Source organism: Enoplosus armatus, chromosome 5 (assembly GCF_043641665.1).
Source record: "Enoplosus armatus isolate fEnoArm2 chromosome 5, fEnoArm2.hap1, whole genome shotgun sequence".
Classification (NCBI taxonomy): domain Eukaryota; kingdom Metazoa; phylum Chordata; class Actinopteri; order Centrarchiformes; family Enoplosidae; genus Enoplosus; species Enoplosus armatus.
The window spans coordinates 6671594-6692145 of NC_092184.1; the positions used below are offsets into that span (position 1 = coordinate 6671594).

Sequence of the window (20552 nt, forward strand, 5' to 3'; positions counted from 1 at the left end):
GTTAGAGTGGGTATTGAAAGTAATAACAGCCATTCAAAATGATGTTTTTGTGTTATTTGTTTACTCAGCTAGAGGTGACATTAATCCTGAACAGGAGAGAAGATTAATGTTTAGAAAGTACTTGAATGTAAGTTACATACATTTGAGTCAAAAAGAACACTGACGGTGCTCAAATACCAACAAAGACTCGGGCTCGATAGGTGCAGTGGAGTGGATGCAGTAATTTAACATTAAGTCTTAGGTGTGAAAGTAGTATATTGATGGAACCCCTTAAAGGTAAATCCTTGATTTGAAATGAAATCAGCTGATTAGTTGGACGGGGGCGGGTTCAAATACGAGTGGAAGCCATCTTGAACGGTTGGTTGACGAGACTCTTTCGCAGTCAGCTAAAAATTGAGTACACCTCACAAACACCGCATAGGGAACCGGTTATTTCAGCCATTCAAGGTAAATGCATGTACAGCTAAACTATTTCTACTTGTGGATAGTCCTTCACCAGATATTTCATTATTTCGTGATGGGTTTTACTATTAGCGTTAACTGTTATTTCGCCATCGTTAGCCAGTTTATGGTAACCTAGCTTGCTAGCAGACCTAGCACGGCAATCACCTCGGCTGAGTTAGCTAACGTCAAAATTATTTGATGGTGGATGTCTTGTTTTGTTTGTAAGCTAACATTGGAAAGGGTGTCAAGTATTTGCACTGGCGTTATAACATACCGACTGGATTAAAATATTCTGAATCCGGCATCGTAACGTTGATAACCGAAACAGCACAACAGCTAAAGCTTTCATGCGCTAGTTAGCCAGATGTCGGTGGCTAGTAGAAGGGTATCTCAGTTCCCTCTTAGCTAGTTTGTTGGATTAAAGAGACAGAAGATGCTCCTGGGCAGTCATGTATCCAGGTGTTTTTCCGTTACCCAGACGGCACAGTCTTAGGTACAGTACTAGAAATCCAAGAATTTGGATTTGACTTTCCGTAACGTTATATCAACGCTTTATCCACATTGTTAGCAAGGGTTGACTAAATAACATTACCATCCACCGCTGTGTCGGCTAACTTTTGACGTTAGGCCAGCCATCTACTGTTAGTTATTGATCAGCTAGGTATCTACTTGTTAGGTCTCTCTGCCCTCCAAATAAAGCATATTGTCTTTTACCACACAGCGTCATTCAATTGCAATGTTATTTCTTCGTCGGGTATGCTGTTTGGAACATTGTGTCTTGTGTATTTCAGGGTTTGGAAAAACCTCAGAAAGGACGCAGCGGCGCAGTGAAGCTACACAAGATGGCTAGCTAAACAGTCGGCCAATACTTGAAAGCTAGCTAAGCCCTCCTGGTGTATGGTTTTCCAGATAATAATGGCAGATTACATCAGTGCTAAGCCCTAATTTACAAACAATCCATGAGAAGTTTTCTAAACATTGAAAAATAATTTGTTTTTTTTGACACTTGATGTCCACAAGCATTATTGTTGAGGAACCTGCTGAGACAAAATATTTGAACAATTTACATTTGGATATTAAAGTCTCAAGAGGTAAGGACGATCTTAAATTGGAGTGGTCCCAGCAGAGTGGACTCACTTCATTGAGAGACTGTTAGAGGTTTCATTGCTCTTGGAACAGAAAAGTTAAAATAAGTAAACATGAGTACCACCAGAACAGAGAACCCAGTGATCTTGGGCTTGTCCAACCAGAATGGACAGCTCAGAGGCTCAGTAAAGCCTGCTGGAGCACCAGGTGGAGGTGGAGGTGGAGGAGGCCCTCAACAACAGCAACTTAACCAGATGAAAGGTGCAATCAACAATGGTAATTCCCAGCCTGCACCTACAACTAATGCTGTCATCAAGTAAGTTAATTGATACTAGAAACATTGTGTTTAATGTTTACTGCATGTTGACACAATTATTACTGCCAGTTCTTTGTATCTTACATAAACTCTACTCTCCTCAGACCTGGAGATGACTGGAAGAAGAATTTGAAATTGCCCCCAAAAGACATGAGGATGAAAACTTCGGTTGGTACAAGATAGTTCTCCTTTTACTGAGCTAAAGGTCATACAAATTTGGAAGTAGAAATTGCAGATCCTTGTTCCTTGTACCTTTTGACGTGTCCTTTTGCTTGTTATGGCACTGTTATTCAGTCTTTTTTTAAACTGTGTTCATTAAGCATTTCTTCACAATGTGAAGCCAGTGTTGCTCCAGAAAGCTCTTCCAGCCATGCTAGTAAATCCTGCTAAACTTGGCTATTTTTATGAAGAGCGGGAATTTATTCTACATACTATTACGATAAAGAAAGTGTTGAGTGCTAAAATGTTAATTAATTTAAAAAGTAAATGCCTTATGGTCCTATTTCATAAATCATATACTTAAAGCATAGTTATAAGAATGCCATTGTTGTACTTATAATTATAATAAAAACCTTTTCATTGGAGTTGTTGCAGCAGTCAGATTGGTGTTTTTAACATAGCTTCTACTTTAGCTCTAAGAGAAACTTACAACTCGACTGTGCAATTTACAGATTTTAGTTTAAACTGGTTTTATTTCTATATTGTTTTTATAGCTCTAAAATCACATATTTTCATTGGAATTTCAATTTCTGAAATTGACTGACAGTCTACAATTTTTAGTTTTTGAAATTCCCTCCCCTTTTATTGTCCGTGGGACATAATCCATCAGATTACAACCCCATGAGTTTACTTCTTGTTTACATCTTGTGGACCAGGTGCTAATCTATAGTTTTTATGATTACAGGATGTGACTTCAACTAAAGGCAATGAATTTGAAGATTATTGCCTGAAGAGGGAGCTGCTTATGGGAATCTTTGAGATGGGTTGGGAAAAGCCATCTCCAATCCAGGTACAATCAGACACAACTCAGATTTGATCCCTTTGACAGCTCGACAAGATGTCTTTATGCTTAAGGAAGTGCATGTTTTGATAATTATAGAGTTGGGTGTATTTGAAAAATCCTGGCTGCTACTCCAGTACCATGACGCATTACCACATTTTTCTTTGATACAAAATTAATGCTAAATTAACATATGACATACCACTTTTATTAAACAGTAAACATAATTGCAGTCTACCCTTTTTTTTGACTATCAAACATTGGTGACACTGAAAATGTCAATGTAATGAAAAATTAAATGTCTTATTCAAATGTAGTGTTTAGGGTTTTCATGTGATAGAATTGTAGTTCTAATGTCTGGTTAAAGGTTAATTCTAACGGTGGGGATTTGTTTGAAAGTGTGGAGTTAGTGTGGGGGTTAAGCATTATAAATTGGTCAGGGTTAGAATTAGGTTTAGACTTAAGTCAGACTTGGGTGATGCAGCAATTAAGAAAATGAGCCTCCACACTTGAAGTTTAAATATTTTTAGCCAAGCTAAAAGCATGACTCTAAGGCATGGCAATGTCAATCTGCCCAGACTGAAATATCTCGACAACAATGGGATTAATTGCCATGAAAGTTTGTACAGGCATTTATTGTCCCTATAGTATACATTTTAATGACTTTGATCCCCTGACTTTTCCTCACCAGCTGGTCAGAGTTTTTACTTGTTCCATGCTATATCACAATGTCAAGTTGGATTGGCACAAAGTGTGTACAGACAATGTAGTTGAATTTTCCTGTAGCGCCACCATGAGGTTGACACTTTTGGTCTTTGGTCGGTCTGTCGGTCAGTTGATCCAGACTGAAATATATCTAAACAACTATTGGATTGATTGCCATGAAATTTGGTGTGGACATTCATGATCCCCAGAGGATGAATTGTAATCACTGTTGTGACACCTGACTTGCCGTAGTGCCATCATCTGGTTAAAATGTAATTTATTTCCAATACTTGCAAAATTAATGACATTCCCATCATCCTCAGCTGTAATTTGTGTTTAGTGCAAATAAACAAACGGCATGCTGACATGCTAAATTAAGTTGGTGAACATGGTAAACAATATACCTGCTAAAAATGAACATGCTTAAGCCCAAAGCAGCGCTTTGCGAAAGTAGCGTCCAACCCTGGTCAGGAGGAGGGTCGTGAAGAAGGGTTGGCTGATGCTCTTTGACTCATTCAGCTAGACCCATGTAACTGAGTGGCCAATGAAAGGGGTTTTTAAATATTGCCATTTTGCTTTTCATCTGGTCACTCTACATGTTACTTGAAGGGACCAAACTTTTGATTTGAATGTTTGAACATATTTTGTTAGACTGGACAAGATTTGATATGTGCTGACAATGCACTGACTGTACCCAGCCATAAAAAGCAGTATTGTGTATTAATCTGTTGTTGTTGCTTTTTTCTCAGGAGGAAAGCATTCCCATTGCACTGTCAGGACGGGATATCTTGGCCAGAGCCAAGAATGGCACGGGAAAGAGTGGAGCCTACCTCATTCCCTTACTTGAACGCATTGACCTGAAGAAGGACTGCATACAAGGTTTGTTTTCTGCCAGTTTGCTCACAGTACATGTCAGAAAGTTCACACTTGACTCTCACCATTTCACCACTCATCATTTCAAGTCAATTCATCAGTTGTGATGGAATGTAAAAAATGACAAAATGAGAATAAAATCAATAAACCCATCACTGATGATCATTCACAGCCATTCTTATGGTACTTAGTCACACATTTTTTATAATAATCTTTTAGTCATTTAAATCGTTCTTTCAAGCAGAAATTTCAGCCTCAAGTGCGTATATTTGTTGGTTTTCGTAGCCTTCTGTGATAGTAAATACAATATTCATAGGATTAGTAGATAATGAAAATAAATTGCTACATAATTTGCAGTCCTATTTGTATGATTATATTCAAATAGAGTAAGTGAACATTAATTAAATGATCATCCACTGAGTGTAAAACAACTTTCTGTTGGCACTATGTAATGCCTGAATAAAAACACTAATCAAGGTGTCTTTGTAACATTGTGCGTGAAGCTTCCCTGTATTTGTGACTTGATTGTTTATATGGGTTGGAAAAGCTTTGTTCATGTGTCCAAATTCGGACAAAGTTGGCTCATTTTTAGTAAATGTGTGAATCACAAGAGCGTTTCTGTTTTTTCAGCTGTGGTCATAGTGCCCACCAGAGAACTGGCTCTGCAAGTAAGCCAAATATGTATCCAGGTCAGTAAACACATGGGTGGAGTGAAGGTAATGGCAACCACAGGTGGAACCAACCTACGTGATGACATCATGAGGCTCGATGAAACAGGTAAACAATTTACACAAATTGTGTGATGTTGAGATACATGCTTTGTCTTCATACTAAATACTGTTATGTATCTTAAATGACGTTTTAATGACTAAAATAGTTATGTTGGTTCTTAAGCTTTTGTTCTAAACCATTCTGATGAATGTGTCTGGGCTGTTCAATAGAAACATGAAAACATCACATAATTTAAAGCGGAATTCCTGATTTATAACTCTGGGCACTGAGGTCTGTGCAGAAGACTATTATAAACACACAGTAGATGTATGTTGAGGCCGAGATGATGGATGTCAGTCTGGCTCATCCATGAACTCTGGAGTTATGATCTTGTCAGTATCTAACACGGATAATGAAGGGGCTCTGTTGTCTTTGGTTGAATATTGGCAATATGAATCTCTCTAAGTGATTTATTTATAACTTACTGGCCACATCACAAAACCACAATGTGAAGTGGTTCATTTCTTCTTGTCTAAGGCCAAGTATTACCTACACTGTTTGTTGTTATAGAGTATCAGATAATGTGTCCTGATGACTAGATAATGTATGCCATCGGTTTGTTGTTTATTATTTCTGGTGGTTGTACAGCTAAAATATTGGCTGACAAAGAGTGTTGATGGTTGAAATATGGCAGCCAATCAAAACAGTGCTCTGTGGTTGAGTGAGTACTGCCAAATAATGGAGATTTCCCCTGAAGTAGTACGTTCACATGCCACACTGAAAGCTACTATTCTTTCGTGCAAATGCTGTGTATCATATAGAATTATATTTTTACAATGTTAAATTTATTTTACAGTACATGTGGTTATTGCCACTCCTGGGAGGATTTTAGACCTCATCAAAAAAGGAGTGGCCAAAGTCAATCAAGTGCAGATGATTGTTCTGGATGAAGTGAGTTAAATGGTTCATTTTTCATTCTGTTCGATCCATATTGCTTTTTCTACATAAACAATTGTGACTTTAGAATTTAAGCAGCCACTTGAGCCTGCATGTCCTTATGCTCAACAGGCTGACAAGCTCCTGTCTCAGGACTTTGTGGTTATGATGGAGGAGATGCTGGGTTTTCTGGCCAAACAGAGGCAGATTCTGCTTTATTCTGCAACCTTTCCTCTCAGCGTGCAGAAGTTTATGGTATCTTTTTTTCCCTCATATTTAATTTAAGTACTTGTTTCAACCTTCATAATCTGTAGCCGGACCTGAATATAACCATTCCTGTCTTCACCTACTTTGTAGAATGCACACTTGCAGAAACCCTATGAGATCAACCTGATGGAGGAGCTGACACTGAAGGGTGTGACTCAGTATTACGCTTATGTAACTGAAAGGCAAAAAGTCCATTGCCTTAACACCTTGTTCTCCAGGGTAAGTTTAGCCTTTCTGCACTTAATGATTTGGTTTTTAATAAACCTCAGCTGTGTCATGAAACTGTAAAAGGCCAAGTTGACTGCAGGCTTTTAATGCAAGTAGTGGCCTTGCAAACTTTGAGGGTGGATTTTTAACATGTTTCTATTGTGTTGGACATTCGAAATGTTTATTGTTGGGACAAATGGCTGTAAACCTCACAGTTCAAACATTGATTTCATCAGGATCAACTGCCTTTTTTGTTTCAGCTCCAGATCAACCAGTCTATAATCTTCTGCAACTCCTCTCAGAGAGTAGAGCTCCTTGCCAAGAAGATCTCCCAGCTTGGTTATTCATGTTTCTACATTCATGCCAAGATGAGACAGGTCAGCTCAAAGTACTGCCTTAGAAATACCAGCTTTACGACCAAAACATACAGGTGGCGATGAATGCATGCCAGAACAGCTGCTACTATTGTTTTCAGTGTGCATTAAAGTGGTGCATCAAGTAGATCTGCGTGTGCCTCTACATGATGTGCTGCTACAGGTCACACCAATGCTCTATTTCTGGAGTGTTGCTGCCACTGCCAGTTTTTACCCGATGAGAAACGGTCCTGTTGACACCTGGGTAACTGGACAACATGTATAAACATCGTTTGCACTGATTTGTCATCAGCTGTTACATGGAATGAAATGTATTCACATTACAGCCTAGTTTTGCGGCTTACTTGTACTTTATATAGTTTAAAGTAAAGAAAAGGTAAGATAATCCTTTATCAATCCCTCAGCAGGGACATTTGCAAAGTTTTACAGACCATAACAGAGCTACACACTGCTTTTCCAAAGCTAAAAAACTAAAATGTGTTGTACTGGAGAATCCACTGCTGTGTGTTCTAGTCTTCATGTGAAGTAGATGCTGACGTGAGCAAATGTGGCATCTCAATGCACTTTTCTCTTTTCTGCTCTCCAGGAGCATCGCAACCGAGTGTTCCACGACTTCAGAAATGGCCTCTGCCGGAATCTTGTCTGCACTGGTAAGTGGCAGAGCCATGTCCGTCTGCTGCATTTTACAAATAGAAAATACTGAAATACTCTAGAAGCTGTCTTGTTGCAACCAGTAGGTCAGTGTTTACATAAGTTATGTTATGCCGTGTCAGCATTGAGCTGAGCTAATGGTACTGACTCTGTGTCCAGCACAGCAGCGAGTACAGGTCATGTCATGTGTGAGAAGCCTAAGTTACCCAAGTGGTCGGTCATTGGCTACTCCCAAAACTTTAGATCCTTTAGTGTGCATGTACATGTACAATGCAGCTACAAAGAGTGAGCAGTGAGTGTAGCGCGGTACAATAAGCTGCTCTTTGCTTGCAAAAAATGGAAACATTTGTTAAAGCTTCATCATATGCCGATGGCATGATGCTACATTTCAGGCTTTGGGATGCATAGAGATCTAAACCAGATTTGGCTGCTTTTTACTGGAATTACCCACCTAATGGTGGGAGAAAGAGAACATTTTGATAAGTTTAGCTAGCCAGCCTGAGCGCACTGAAGCCAAATGAGGTGCCACAGTTTGACCACAATGAGCTCATGTTGCCTGAGAGTTTTCGTTTCGAGTGTATTGTTGGCCTTAGCTTTGGTAATGGGAGGGTTTTGCTAGCATGATAGGATTGTGCTAGATTAAAGTGAGTGAAACGAAAGTGAGACTCGCACACACATGCTTTGTTGGTTAGACTAGACTTGCCCCACAGGTGTGTCCACGTATTTTGCAGTTACGTTGGTGGCAAACAGAGTTCTGTATTGCTCACATCTTTTAGTTTCAGTTTGTAGTGATCCATGTAGGTTGTAATGATGGTGTTTTCTCAAAGTTCTCATTTTACAGATGATTAACATTTTGCTCCAGATGTGTTTGTGTAGGTTTTGATTTCTTGCTTTGTTTCCTCTAGACCTCTTCACAAGAGGAATTGACATTCAAGCTGTGAATGTTGTGATCAATTTTGACTTTCCCAAGCTGGGAGAAACATACCTTCATCGCATTGGTAGATCTGGTAAGAGCCCATATTGTTTCTTGTTTTTCGACTGTGCAACCTCTTCACTTGTACAATGATTTCTTTTAGATAGCAAACAATAATAATAATAATAATAATAAAACAATAATTTGAACCCTCACATCCTTAATATCCAGGCCGCTTTGGACACTTGGGTCTAGCCATCAACCTCATCACTTATGATGACCGCTTCAACCTGAAAGGGATTGAGGAGCAGCTTGGAACAGAGATCAAGCCCATCCCTGGCATCATTGACAAGAGCCTATATGTGGCAGAGTACCACAGTGAGAGTGGTGAAGAAGTCAAGCCATGAGCCAGTGAGTACACAGATGGCCAATACGCACAAGTACTTCCTCTTTCAGGATGATTTAACAGCTTTTCTGTTTTCCCATTTTCTGTCTTTGATGTAGATGTAACCGTTTAAATATACAGGCCGGTATAAGAGATTTTATAATTACACTGATTAATGGCAGGCGTCACATTTTCTGTGCTGGTGTTCTGCTATTGGACATGCTGGGTCAATGGCACTGGCACAGTAGGCTGTGCCAAGTAAAAATTAGGAGAAATATTTCGAAGACAATCTTCATTGCTATGAGACAGGAAAGACGTAGGAAAATGAGCAATAAGTCCTGTCTAAAACTGTCCTTGAATGCAGCTGTTACTGTGCTGTGACAAGGCTGCAGTTTTTCAACTTGAAAGGTTGTGCCTAACAGAAGGTGTCCGACCTGAAGTGTCCTTGAACCAGACACTCAGTCACAACCAGCTGCAAGAGGGACATCCTTTATCATGTCATCCCTAGATTTCCCTTTTGACTTTTTTTTTCAACAGAAGTATTTATTTATCTGGTACCAAAAAACAATTGGCGATACACTTCAATATATATGCCCAATCGCTAAACCCTAGTTGAGCTTCAAAAGTACTCTTTTGTCTTGACCATCTTTAGTCATAATCATACCAATGTTTCCTCTATTCAATGGCTAAATTGAATGAAATGTATGATATATATATATATATGTATATGTGTATATGTATATGTATATATATGTATATGTATATATATATATATGTGTATATGTATATGTATATATATGTATATGTATATATATATATATATATGTGTGTGTGTGTGTGTCTGAGACTGATTGTAGGCTACAAGTAATATATAAAAGGACACGTGACCGTGTGTGAATGGTTTCAGTATGCAGGAATGAGTAATACATTGGAAATAAATGCGTTCATTTGAACACTTACAAATTAGACTGTTGTGTAACAATGGGTTTACTAACGTAAATGAGGCTCAAGATACGCAGTTGCTTGATATACAATCTGGTGTAACTTAATTTCATTCTTCTCTACAGATCAGTCCATCCTCCATTCCCCTTTGTACCTTTTTTCACCCCCCACCCCCCCTTCCCCATCTTGGAGATTTTTTTTTTGTACAGTTTCTGTCTGTCTTCCTTTTTTGGATGCCACCATAAGGAATGTGTATTTTGATGGACGCGTTTCGGAAGAACTCATTTGCCTTTTTACAAGGCTCTGTGCTGCACCACCCCACCCTGAAGACATAAGCACCGGGAGGAAAGCGTGGGACCAAGTTGAAAATATATCAATGCACATCGTGACGATTCATATCCACCAATGAAACAAAGCCAGCACCAACAGACCGCTATGTCACCCTCCATTCTCCACGTTTTTATTTTGGAAGTTTTAACCAATTTGTATCAAGTGCCTTAACAAGCAGTTCAACTCATTCTAAAGTAATAACCCGTCATTATCAGCCATCTTGCTCACATCATACCACACACTCACGTTCACCTAATTGAAAACTTGTCACACTAATTTAATGTCCGACCACATAGGTGAATTCATAACTGTTTTTTGTTAGGGTCATCTGTTTGCAAGGAATGGAGATAATTAGGAGGGAGGCTGGTCTGAATTATCTTTTTGCTGGCTTAGCTGCACTTGAGTCTGGCTGATAAATGAGGACAAACTTGGATTTTCCATGGACAGAGATGCTGGATTTTTTTCCAAGAGACAGCCAGACTGTCCAGTTGCTTGTGAAGAAGCATGTGCTTCTAAAAGACCCAAACCCTTTCCTCTGTCTTCAGCTTCAGAACACTAAAAATGAATTGGCAGCCTCTCAACATCATGAGTCATGAGGATTCCTGTTTCGGTGGAGTTTAATTGTAGGGAACGCTTTTTCTTTTGTCCTGTGTTTCACCTTCCTATGGATGGCCATACTTAATTCTGCGAGACGTGCAGCCAACATGTGGGGTGCACCTTACACCTTGTGTATATACCTTCATTTTAAGATTGTTTTAAACAAGTTCAAAAGGCTGGCTGACAAACTGAAATGCTCCCCCCCTTCTCTCTTGTTAGCACTGGAGACTGTTTCCTTAACTGCCAGTTTGTTTGATCTGCAATATTGGCCTGTGAATTTATTTATAATTTTAGAAATTGCAGAATTTATTAGAATCTAAAACATTTAAATTACCTTGTGCATGAAATGTTTTTGGAGGCAGAGTTCATCACTGATAATCTTTTATCCCCTCCAAATTTCTTCAAAGTCGCACTTAAACGGAGATTGTTTAAATTGTTGCCCTTATTCTCCTGCTACCAGTGTTAACAAGTGTTCAGTCTAGACAGATGGCTTTGTTAAGCTTGTGCATTTGAGTAATGAATTCTTTGTTGTCACCAGCCTTAACTTGTGAAACTGACTCTTGAGACACTCTCTAAGATCTCCAGTTCGAATGAGTGTTTGTTATTGGAAGAGAAAATAATATTCTATCATGTAGTAGTACTACGTGCTGCAGTGCAGCTGAATTGGCAGAGAATTTTGTTTTTCTTGGGGAGGTATTAGCTGTTACGTTTATCTATGTGCTCTTTAAGCACAGCTACATTATTTCACAAATGTTGAGGAGGAAGCTGTGGATTTATTTTCCCCCTTTTTTGAAGAATGTCTGCCGAATGCATCAAAATGAACCATCTGACCTAAAATGTAGCAGGAATTCATTCTCTGTGCATTGCAAGTTAGCTGGTTTTACTAAAGCCAGCTAACAAAAGATGCCTCACTTAAAACAACCTGCGCAGGTTGGGCTGCACTTAACGCACAGAGAGATGGGTTCAGGCAATAACACTGACTGCACTGCTTTTTGTACACTCATGATGCCCAGATGAGCAAGAGAGTGAGACAGAAGTGTATGGTGGTGCAGAACGTAAAAAAAAAAATTGGCAATGGAGGGGGAATGGGCATGAAGGATTACAAAATTACTATTAGTCAGACTGCTTGTTTAAAAGATAACATGGGCACCTCAGACTGCTGAGTTTATGGCTTATTTCTCTGCCCGTTATTGCTTTGATATTTTGGGTTAGTTTGTTTTTGCATTTTTATGCAACATGACAACCTTATTTTGCATTAAGGTCCTCTGACCACTTGTTTGTTCAGCTGAAACCTTCTTGCAAATGAGGTCCCCTTTGTTATGGTGAGATGCTCTCTTGACTGTTCTAATCAATGAGAAGTATTATTGCACATTTAAGTTAAGCTCTTTTTAAAAGATAATGTTGATAGGTTTAAGATTTCCATTTTATTTCTCATTGGTTAGGACTGTGATCTCTGTTCCCTCAGTACTATTGTTGTCCCCTAAGTACTTGCACATCTAATTTGGCTGTTTTGGCTCAGTGTTTGGGTGGGAGGGCTGTATTTGTTAAAAATATCCAAATTAAATTAAGCATTAGTTGAGTGAACAGGGATCCAATTGTACAGGCACTTGGCAGCTGTCTGTTTCATGTCAGCCCACTGGCAGTAATCACCACAGCAAATGCTTTCAAGGCTAAAATCAACCATCCTTCAAGATTTAGTGCATTGCTACCTTTCACGGGATGCTGCTTTACTGCCAGTGGCTGCCATTTTGAGAACCTTAAAGACTGAGACAAGAGCATCTTGCCTCAGATTGGGAGACTAATTGGATAGTTTGTGTAACTAAATTGTCTCATTCTTTAAGGTCGTTTTTAAATTTATGGGGTGGTTAAATTAGTGCTCTTGCTGCCCTGATGCACATGTTCATCCTCTAGATAGTTCTGACACATTTATGATAACACAGCTTTTGTGTACAATTTGGCCGTCCCGTCACTTTTGTGTGGAGGAGGATGTGAGAGGAGTCCGTTAGGGATTCCTCTCAAAACTGATGCATCAGTAAACAAAAAACCATGGGGAGAAGCCTTTGGGCATTGCAGAAACGGGATGATATTATCTAAAGATCCAAAGTTATGGTCATGGGTATAAAAAAAGTTTGAAAAAGTTGCCCTTAAATTTGGATTTTTTTTTTCTACCAGATGTTCAAGTGGAGTACACCTTATTTAAAAAGTCGCCAAATTTAAGTGAAGAATTTAAAGCCTGAGTTCATTTCTTTTATTTGATGGAAATTTGGTCGTTATTTAATTGGCAGATTTTTCAGTGAAGCTAATTTTACGATGGACTTAAGTTTAAAGGATGTCATGAATATTATTGGATACGATTTGAAAATTTTGTTGAAAAATAAAGCTCACTGAAATTTATTGTGTTTTTGTTGTCCTTGGCCACCACTGCCGTGTGCTGTTATCTGCTCTTTAAAAGCTAGGTGTCAGTATGTTCTTCCTTTTATGTCTTAATATAAACCATGACCTGGAAACCGTTCTCAGACTGCATTCTTAGTCGTACTTTGATGCCACTTTGGTTTATAGCTCAAGATGCATAACTTGATGGTGTTTTGCGTTTCGTCAGTGGCTCTCTTTGCCTGTGTAAAGAGCGCTTTCCCACCACCATGTGACAGGTGAGATAAATGACTCAAAGTGTTTTCTGTTTTGTATAAAAGGGAAACCACATTGAGACGTCTTTCTTTCTTCTTGTTGGTTCCATAAACAGGTTCCGATTATTTTATGGCTGTAAATCAGACCAGTTAATCTAAAACATGTCTATGCACTTCAAACAATCCTAAATCTAAAATTTAAACTATTTTTAATTTGCCACCAAAATACTTGATCAGTATAAAACTACTGTAATGCTTGCAATATAAAATAACAGGATGCCGCCTCCTCCAAATGACTCATGGTTTTCCTGCATGCTATGAGTTTCAGTTTCCTAAAAAAGAAATCACTGATGGCAAGAAATGCTGACTTTTATCTTGGCAGCTTTGAGCTGTTTTGCTCTTGTTTAGCAAACTGGGATAACATCAGCCCTCTGCTGCCGCTGAGCTCCTGGAAGGGCTGTTGTTTTTCGTAAACGTTGAATCCACCACCTACTGCAGCCAGCAAACAGACGTTTCTTGTATTTGTGTTGTGACTCCTTTAGCATGTATTAAGTTGTCAGCAGACCTTCGCTCTCACCTGATAATTTTTAGTGACAGTGATGTGATTTTATTGCTTCCCAGCAGGACTTTGTAACCTGAAGTTGGTGTATTCTGCTGATACACATATGGCCTTCATATCTGTTTAATAATTCATAACTATGATTAATTTTAGTGAAATATACTGCACTGGGCCCATCTTACACCAGGTACAGACAGCTAAACTGTTTGATGATGACAAATACTTTGTTGACATGAAGCTGAGGGAGACTCCAGGTAAGGCAAAGGTCAGTCATTTATCTGTTTTTTCATGTTGTCTGTTACGTGGCTGCTGTTGTTGCTCCATGTGTCTTTTCCTGCAGACGCTGTTTTGTCGGCTTTTCGCAACCTTTCACATGAATCGCCAAACATGAGTGTCCCGCCTGCCAAACTGCAGGAGTTCCTCACTACATACTTTGAGAAACCAGGGACAGAGTTTGAGTCGTGGACTCCACCAGACTGGCATGACAAGTGAGGTCCAGCTATTAGAGGACTCCTACTCGGATAGTATTGTATCCTTTTGAATTGCACTTGGTTGACATGAGCTGATTTTTATATGCAGGCCAAAGTTCCTGGGAGGAATAGCAGACCAACAGCTACGTAACTGGGCTGAAAAGATACATCATCTGTGGAAGTCTCTCGGCAGAAAGGTGATGATAATGAATAGAGGTCCAACGATTGGTTGATTAGTCGATTGGCAGAAAATGAATTGAAAATGAATTTGGTAATTGAAAAAATGCTAAAAATGCACTGGTTTTAGTTTCTCGAATGTGAGTCTTTTCTTAGTCTTCAATGACAGTAAATGTAATATCTTTGGGTTTTGTTTGGTTGGTTGGGCAAAGGCGATGTTGCAGTATGTATTTCCAAGCGCCCACGTGCATGTGTACTCAGTCAAAAGATTCCAAATTGAAGATGATTTCTCTTCCAGATCCGCGCCGGCGTTAAAGATCAGCCAGAGCTCTACTCGCAGATATACACCCCACATCCTGTCGTTGTGCCTGGGGGGCGCTTCAGGGAACTCTACTATTGGTGAGTGAGCGATGAAGCCTGTCTCTCAGCAGCCTGTCTGAGAGCTCACCAGGTCAGAGTGAGGAGAGATCCCAGCCAGACCCAGCCAGGGGTCCCTGCTGGGAGCCCACCTAGGTGCCATGTGCAGACAGTGACGTGAGCTGCTCTGTGTCCAACAGGGATTCCTACTGGGTCATCAATGGGCTCCTGCTGTCAGAGATGACAGACACAGCCTATGGGATGATTCAAAACTTCCTCTACCTCGTCAATAGGTGAGCCTCAAAGCACCTTTCATCTTTCATAGCACACAGAAAAAGTCCAGCTCGCTGCAGGTAGTTCAGCAGGCTCATTCTGAATGAGTCATTAAGCAACCTAAGTTGTACACTTTGGATATGGAGCTCTCGGGGGGGATTTCAAGATTTGTGGAATAAAAGATTTTTTTCTATCACTCTCCTACAGATATGGCTTCATTCCAAATGGTGGGCGGATTTACTATGAAAGGCGCAGTCAGCCACCATTCCTCACTCTAATGGTGGAGAGCTACTATCAAGCAACCAAGGATAAAGAGTTCCTCAGGTGATACTTAGGCCTGAGCTGATGTCCTGCCAGACACATGATCATTCTTCAGCTGCCCCGCGTCTCTTCCAGAATAGAAAAAAGGGCATATTAAACATCAAGACGTCAGTGTCTCTCTGTGCCTCTGGTGTTATGTTTTTATTGCTTAATTAGAATGTGACACCGCAACGTTTGTGTGTAATGATATTAAGGACTGTGAAAAGTAGTCTGAATTAAAACATTGCTCCCTGCTGTCTGCACGAACTTGCATGGTTTAGAGCGGCTTTACCAGCTCTGGAGCAGGAGTACCGGTTTTGGATGCAGAACCGTTCTGTGGTGGTGAAAGTTAATGGGGCAGAGCATGTACTGAACCGGTATCATGTGCAGGTGGGCTTGCCCAGGTATGTCTGAAACAAAGCTAGTGAAATAGAAAAACACATTTAAGATAGGTGGGTATTGTAGGGTGGGGTGTGCCTTGACCCACACTAAGCATGTCTCCTGTTCTTTCTAGGCCTGAATCCTACACAGATGATCTGGAATTAGCTGAAGGACTCACCGATGGTAATTGCTTATTAGTGTTTATGTTCTTGGTGGCTGAATGAATCTCCCTTTATCAGAAGAAATGTTACCCAGCTATGGCCGTTTTTATTCCATGAAAGAGAAGCAAAATGAATATACTGTAGTTTATAATTGCTGCTAAGCAGAGAAGTGGAATACATTCCCCTGGATTCAAGGATTATCTGTGCAAAACAAATTTGCTCTGAAAATACCTCAGTACCATGTTGTAATGAATATTTAATGTTAAACACATTCATTCTTTCACATCGCCGCTGAACAATTTGACCACCAATTTTAAGAAAAGCTGTTTGAAGGAAAAATACTCTGTTGTTCTTCGCTAAATGGGTGAATTCCCTTTTATGTAAGAATATATTTTCTTGTTAATAACAAACACTCAAGGTCATTAAGTTATTTCCTCCTCCTTGGAGGAGACATTTAATTGTTTGTCTTGAGCGCTTATTATGCACTTTTGTTATTCAGAGGCTGCATATTTTTCACTTTTTCCACATCCAGTTAACAAACAAGACACACATGCATAATTATCATATCTTAGATGCTTATTTGTTGTGGCTCTACTCGTGAATTCATGTTTTTTTTCTTGCCCTCAGACCGTAAGGAGCAGCTGTGGGTGGATCTGAAAACGGGTGCAGAGTCTGGTTGGGACTTCACATCCCGCTGGTATATAGATGGTGACGGCCACAACAACGGCACCCTCAGAGAGACCCGCACCAGTCAGATCCTGCCTACTGACCTCAACGCTCTGCTGTGCCTCACTGAGAACACTCTTGCTTCATTTCACAGGATACTGGGTGAGTGTATGAGCAGCCTTTGACCTTGGCACTAACTTTGGTCTGCACACTGCTTTTAGCTCCTAACTGTTGTTACATAACGGTGATGTGCTGTTTCCTGACAGGTGATGGTGACTCAGCTGCACCGTATCACCAGGCTGCAGCTCGCAGACTGGAGGCGATAGAGACTGTGCTGTGGGATGCTGAGAGGGGAGCCTGGTTTGACTACAACCTGGTGACACACTCCAAACACTTTGAGTTTTACCCCTCCAACCTGGCACCTGTTTGGGCACAGTGCTATTCTCGGCTTGAGATGGGAGAGAAGGCAGTACAGTATCTGAAGGTTGGTGGACATTCTAGGCTTCATTGTGGTCTCAAATCACAAATAAATGTGGAAGAATCATTTTGTTGGTCCAACCAGATTAGCATTTCTGATATTTCCCCAAAGACCTTTTTTTCGTGTTCCTTTTAATAAGAAAAAACCATTAGCAATACATTTACACGTACGTGTTGACCTTATTTTTGACTACAAAAAGCGATGACTAAATGTGATTTCAGTTGCCTCTTAACAGTTGATGAGGGAAGGAAGACTGTTGCTCAATTTATTTCCTCACCATCATTTTCAGCTGTGAACCCTCCCTCTGCTCAGAAGCCCACCTAGTATGTGCTTTATGAACTGTGCTCATTTGCTCCAGCAGATGGCGCACACACACTACAGTGGTTTCATCCATGCATGCTACTATGGTTGCTCTTGCTTTTCATGTCTGTACAGGGGAGTGGTGCTCTCCAGTTCTCCAATGGAGTTCCCACGTCGCTGAGAGAGTCTGGCCAGCAATGGGACTATCCTAACGCATGGCCTCCTTTGCAACACATGCTCATCGATGGTAGGTTTATAATTGATCTGCCACCACGGGACTTTCCTGAAAGCCATATTGATGATTCACTAATTGTTCAACATGTTGCTGGGTTGTCTTTGCATAATAATGTCTGAAAGGCTTTTACTCCAGCATATGGATTTGAAATGAAACAAAGAAACACCATCAAATTAAACCCAAAGGCATCGACATCCACACCAAGGTGCCCTGTGGAGTTTCCTTGACAACAATCCAAATTACATGTACGTTGAGTGTTACTAAATGCATTCTGTGTATCCTTAACAAACATGTTGAATGTTTTTCCTTCTCATAAAACATTTTTTTGAAGGTTCAAACCAGCATTGTTATCATCTCTACCTTCACTGGCACATTGCTGCGTTTCTCTGTCTATCAGTGGAAACGTGAAACCATTGGCGGGACTGTGTATCATGTATAGTACAAACAAAACAGGGACCCTCTTGTAAAAAGCTCCATTGTGCAACCAGTGGTCAAAAACTCCACAGGAGTTACATAAAGTCATCATCACAGACATCAGCTGACACTTGTGATGCTCTGCCAAGCCCGTACTGCAGCCAGCTTCACTTCTTGCTTATTTCAAAGGTTTTTTGCCTTTGGTCTGGTCTTTAGCAAGTGTGACACATGATCAAAGAGTGACTGACTGACTTGGCCATAACAACTCCTTGGTTGCTTAGTCTGTATGATTAGGATCACTGTCCTGCTGGCTATTTATTACCGGAAATCACACCAAAAAGGGCAGTGACTTCACCAAATATACTTAAGGCAGAGAGTCAGGAGCAGTTAAAACTCAAAGGCATTGTTAAATTTCCAATCCAATCAGCTGAAGCACAGAGCCAACACAATAAAAACATGTCACTTACCTAATTTTTTTGCTTTGAGCATCCTCATGTTTAAAAAGACATGATGATTGAAATATTCTTGTATTTCCAGGTTTATCCAAACTGCCGTCAGAGGATGCTAAACAACTAGCATTTGATTTGGCCCAGCGTTGGATCAAGACTAACTGGTTGGCGTACATGAAGTATGAAGCCATGTTTGAAAAGGTGAGTCTTTCAAGGTCTCAGTATTTCAGAGCTCGTGTTGCACAGTGATAACACAGCTGGCTCAGAATGTGTAATTTTCTTCCTGCTGACAGTATGATGTGAACGGAGATGGCAAACCTGGTGGTGGAGGAGAATATGAAGTTCAGGTACTTTCTTTCATGTGTTGATGGCGTAAAACTAATGTGCTTATAGTCACAAGTCTTTCTAATTTCATGCAGCCCTATCAATTCTTTCTACCTCACTTCTGCTTCTTAACACATTTGCATGCTCATGTACACACATACTCTCACTCCTCCTCACTTCTTTGTCATTGTCTATCTTCTTTTTTTTTGTATAATTTTCTACCCTGTTGGGTCTTTTTTATTATTTATATCAGCACAAATTAATCTTATTTAATTTTTTAGCGTTTTTTGTCATTAGGTTTTGTCACTGTAATTTGCTGTTTTGCTACAGTGCTAAATAAAGATACAAACATCCCTTTTGCTCTGCTGTGTTGCCCTTTCTGTAGCTGGGTTTCGGTTGGACCAATGGCGTGGCCCTTCAGCTCCTGCACCAGTACGGGGCGACTCTCACCTCAGGAAGCAGATTTGAGTCTTCTGGCCTCCTGCTGCCTCTGGTCATCTCAGCCGCTCTCATGCTCCAGTGAATCAGAGGTGACAAAGAAGCCTGACTGGAGGTTGGATTTTATTATTCCTGGTTTCACTACAAGAAATCGCTCCTGTCCACTGACTAACTTCAAACAAACACAAATTGATGTAAAAAATGAGACTTGAAGTTGTGCATATTTTAACAAAGTCTGGTAATTTTCTAAATCCCAAATGATCAGGTTCACTTTTATTTGCAGAGGCAGGATATGATTTATCATAACTAAGAATTCCTTGGATGAATATTTTAGTATTCATCCTCAGAGGTAAATGATCTCTGGTGATATCAGAAGATACAGATCATGTAGGCACTTCTGGACTCTCTCCAGTAATACAGACTGTTAGTGCTCGCTGCTGCTTGGATCACAACATTAACTTGTCCCAGATATTGAAGTGACATTACAAACAGTTATTCACCCAATTCAATTATAAAGTCTATTGCTGAACTGTAGCTTAACTCCCTACGAGACCATCTATTTGCATGTAAACTGAAGTTGGAATTTAAATGCTTATGTGAGAAATAAAATGTGAAGTGAAAACATAACTGTTTAAAACATAGCAGTCTTTATTATTTCTGACTATCTGACTCGAGACACTTATTGCATTTTTACAAGTCAACCAAGGAATTGTAGATGGCAATGCTGGTATAATATCTCATGTTAAATATAGCAATGAATTCCTGCACACAAAATGCAATGTTCTCCATATTGCATTTTCAATAAACTTAGTGGTGACAGTGTGCGGAAATTCATTATTTTCTTCGGCATGGTTTCACCTTCCTACACACCCCTCTACCAAGTATGCATTAGACAACACCCAACATAACATTGCATATTAAAATTATCTTTTTTCCTTATGGTGGCAGTTTGATGCAAAACACAACTCACTGCTAACCACGATGACAAATAGATTGTTTCCTGTGGCTGCTTCACAATAAATGCCACCCCGTATTTTGCCAGTTGAAAGCTTTTAATGTTTAGCAGTAGGATTTTCTGTATTGTAACTTAATACAGTTCTGACATGATGGTGCATGTGAAAGTAATTTAAATCCAGCATGGGAATGGTGGACTCCGCCACTAGCGATGAAAACTACTATATAGAGAGGTAATTACTGAATGTAAATACA

At 39.9% G+C, this 20552-nt stretch overlaps 2 protein-coding genes across 3 annotated transcripts; both read left to right on the forward strand.

Moving 5' to 3' along the window:
• The first annotated feature begins 350 nt into the window (after positions 1-350).
• On the forward strand, positions 351-13131 carry ddx6 (DEAD (Asp-Glu-Ala-Asp) box helicase 6). 2 transcript variants are annotated; one of them, XM_070905587.1, is made up of 14 exons: positions 351-447; positions 1236-1846; positions 1951-2014; positions 2751-2855; positions 4301-4430; positions 5055-5201; positions 5992-6086; positions 6204-6326; positions 6429-6557; positions 6806-6922; positions 7506-7569; positions 8476-8577; positions 8715-8894; positions 9936-13131. In XM_070905587.1, exons 2-13 carry the CDS (start codon positions 1644-1646, stop codon positions 8888-8890), a joined length of 1455 nt encoding a protein of 484 aa, XP_070761688.1. In that variant the 5' UTR covers positions 351-447; positions 1236-1643; the 3' UTR covers positions 8891-8894; positions 9936-13131. The 2 variants fall into 2 exon arrangements, with proteins under 2 accessions (XP_070761688.1, XP_070761689.1); XM_070905588.1 differs by having other exon boundaries at positions 4304-4430.
• Positions 13132-13302: 171 nt separating this feature from the next.
• Positions 13303-19974, forward strand: treh (trehalase (brush-border membrane glycoprotein)). The gene is made up of 15 exons (XM_070906150.1): positions 13303-13385; positions 14074-14174; positions 14261-14408; positions 14500-14587; positions 14866-14966; positions 15125-15217; positions 15405-15521; positions 15779-15901; positions 16012-16061; positions 16667-16867; positions 16972-17189; positions 17619-17730; positions 18670-18782; positions 18875-18928; positions 19291-19974. Exons 1-15 carry the CDS (start codon positions 13303-13305, stop codon positions 19426-19428), a joined length of 1740 nt encoding a protein of 579 aa, XP_070762251.1. The 3' UTR covers positions 19429-19974.
• Positions 19975-20552: the final 578 nt, after the last annotated feature.